At 33.7% G+C, this 2,504-nt stretch overlaps 1 protein-coding gene across 1 annotated transcript; it reads right to left on the bottom strand.

The window, feature by feature from the left end:
• Nucleotides 1-266: 266 nt before the first annotated feature.
• LOC131995879 (uncharacterized) lies at nt 267-2,060 on the bottom strand. The gene is made up of 2 exons (XM_059365140.1): nt 2,048-2,060; nt 267-1,991 (listed from the first exon to the last, which is right to left on the bottom strand). The coding sequence occupies exons 1-2, from the start codon at nt 2,048-2,050 to the stop codon at nt 267-269; spliced, it is 1,728 nt and encodes a 575-aa protein (XP_059221123.1). The 5' UTR covers nt 2,051-2,060.
• Nucleotides 2,061-2,504: the final 444 nt, after the last annotated feature.

Below are 2,504 nucleotides of genomic sequence, written 5' to 3'. Positions count from 1 at the left end.
GCCGACCGAACGAAACGCTGTTCCACGGTGTTTTTATTTATTTATTTATTGACAATTATACTTATAACTAAATTACAAATATAATGCAAGCTCTGACTACATAGGTCCTAAGCTTGAGAAAAGTAAGAGTTTATTAGCATTATATAATAGGAAATTTAAACGGAACATTTATATAAATATTTAAAGAGAAAAAAAAAAAAATTAAGTTATATTACAAATTTTGCGTAATTCAAGAGAATTATGTGAGTATTTACAAAGGGGAGAATTTAAATAAGGTTATATAGGTTACATGATTTAAGAAAATTAATTAAGTCTAATTTGTTTGAAGGGGCATTGATATTGCTAAGAATCTCCAATAAACTTTTGTTTGGAAAATAGTTTGATATAAGCAATTTAATATGTGGGCAGAATAAAAATATATGAGTCGTATCGGAAGTACTGGATCTACAGAACGGACAGTGTTTATCTAAAGTTCGGTCAATGACCTGGTCATGTGTCAAACGACAGTAACCTAATCTTAGCCTTATAATTTTGACTTGATCACTCCTGGACAGTAATTGGTCTTTGTGTAGATAGTCATGCAGATTTAATTTATTTCTATTCAGATTCTTATACCAAAGCGAGGAGCTGTTCCATATCTCAATTTGTTTTAATGAAAAATCTTTTTGTATATGTTTCTTTATATCATTTGGGGATGTATTTGCGGTGGATATAAGAGGCATTTTATTGGCTTGTTTAGCTACTGCATCAGCAAATTCGTTTCCTAAAATATTAGAGTGACCTGGAACCCAAATTAATTTGATTTTTCTATTTTCTTGGATCAGCAGATCTCTTATTATGGAGGAATAAACCTCAGTACTGTTGTGGTTCGCTATAGAGTCCAAGGCAGATAATGAATCAGAGACGATAGCAAAATTGCCTTTAGATCTCTTTGCGAACTTGATAGCTTCAAGAATTGCGATTATTTCAGCCGAGAAAACTGAGCTATATTCTGGAAGAAGAGATGTCTTGATAATTCTCTTGTCGGTAACTAGACTATAACTTGTAACATTGTTAATTTTAGAACCATCTGTGAAAATGAAACTATAGTTCTGCAGTTTGGTGCAAATATTCTGAAATTCAGCTACATAAAGATGTGGGATTGTATGCTCCTTTGAATACTTTCGTAGGGATGTATCTAATGTTGCTGGATTGAACCTCCAATAAGGGTTATTCGTCTTGGGAGCGGGGTAGTTGAAAGGTAGGTTGTAGGATTTACAGGCGGAAACAATACGCCCAATAGCGGAGTCTGTTTTATAAAATTTCTTAGTTTTCAAAGCTTTATTAAGCATTTGCATGAGGGGGGTTTTATCATTAAATAAAATTGTTTTAATCAGCTGGGCTGTAGCAATATCTCTATAGTCTTCAATAGTCTTCAGGTTAGCTTCGAATAGTAAATTAAAAATTTTTGTAGTGCGGTGTGCACCTAGCGATAAACGCACGGCAGAATTATATGTAGTTTTGATTTTATTGAGAAGGGCTTTGGAGGTGTATCCGTAAAGATATATACCATATGAGATTTTCGAAACAATGACAGAACGTGTTATAGTGATAAGTGTAGAGGTATCGCAAGAATAGTTTTTGTTTGACAAACATTTAATAATGTTAAGCCTTTTTGAGAGCGATGTGCTTAATTCCTCTATGTGGGAATCCCATTTGTACTTGCTGTTGAAGGTTATGCCTAGTATTTTTAATTTGTTCACTGGACATATAGAGTAGTTGTTGCAGTTTAGAACTGGACTGCAGTTTCGTTTTCTGCAAATGTGGAGATGCTTACATTTGTCTATTGACAGTTCCGCTCCGGAATAGTTACACCAGTCTTCTATAGCGCATATCGTATTGTTAAGGTCGATGATCGGTTGGTTCAGCCTGCTAAGTTCCTTTATTATTACAAAATCATCGGCGTAGGATAAGAATTTCAGAGATTTGTCTGATTCGAGTAATTCTGAAAGCTTATTATAAGCGATTAGAAATAAAACTACAGAAAGGGGTGAACCCTGGGGTATACCATTGTGAAGGTTATTGAGTTCGGAGCTGTATGCTCCAACTTTTACTTTAATCTTCCTATTAGTTAAGTAGTTCTTAATGTATTTAAAAATTTTGGGTCCGATACCCCATTCCTCCAATTGATTGAGAATAGTGTGTAAGCCAATCTTATCAAAAGCTTTTGAAAAGTCAAGTGATATTATAGAAATGTGTTTTCTTGTTCTTAGGGAGTTATTTATTATATAATCTAGAAGTAAAAGTGGATCTGCTATACTTTTACCTTTTTTAAAACCAAATTGGTTATTGTTAAGTAGCTTATTAGAAGAGATAAACCACCATAGTCTATTGGCTACAATTTTGTCCAGTACTTTGGAGCAGCATATGTTTAGAGATATAGGCCGATAAGAAGAAACAGAAGTTTTGTCGCCTTTAGGTTTTAGTACTGGGATTATAAGACTGTTTTTATAGAACTGTGGGAT

The sequence above is a fragment of the Stomoxys calcitrans genome, chromosome 1, assembly GCF_963082655.1.
Source record: "Stomoxys calcitrans chromosome 1, idStoCalc2.1, whole genome shotgun sequence".
Lineage (NCBI taxonomy): Eukaryota > Metazoa > Arthropoda > Insecta > Diptera > Muscidae > Stomoxys > Stomoxys calcitrans.
This window is presented reverse-complemented; position numbering and strand designations above follow the sequence as displayed.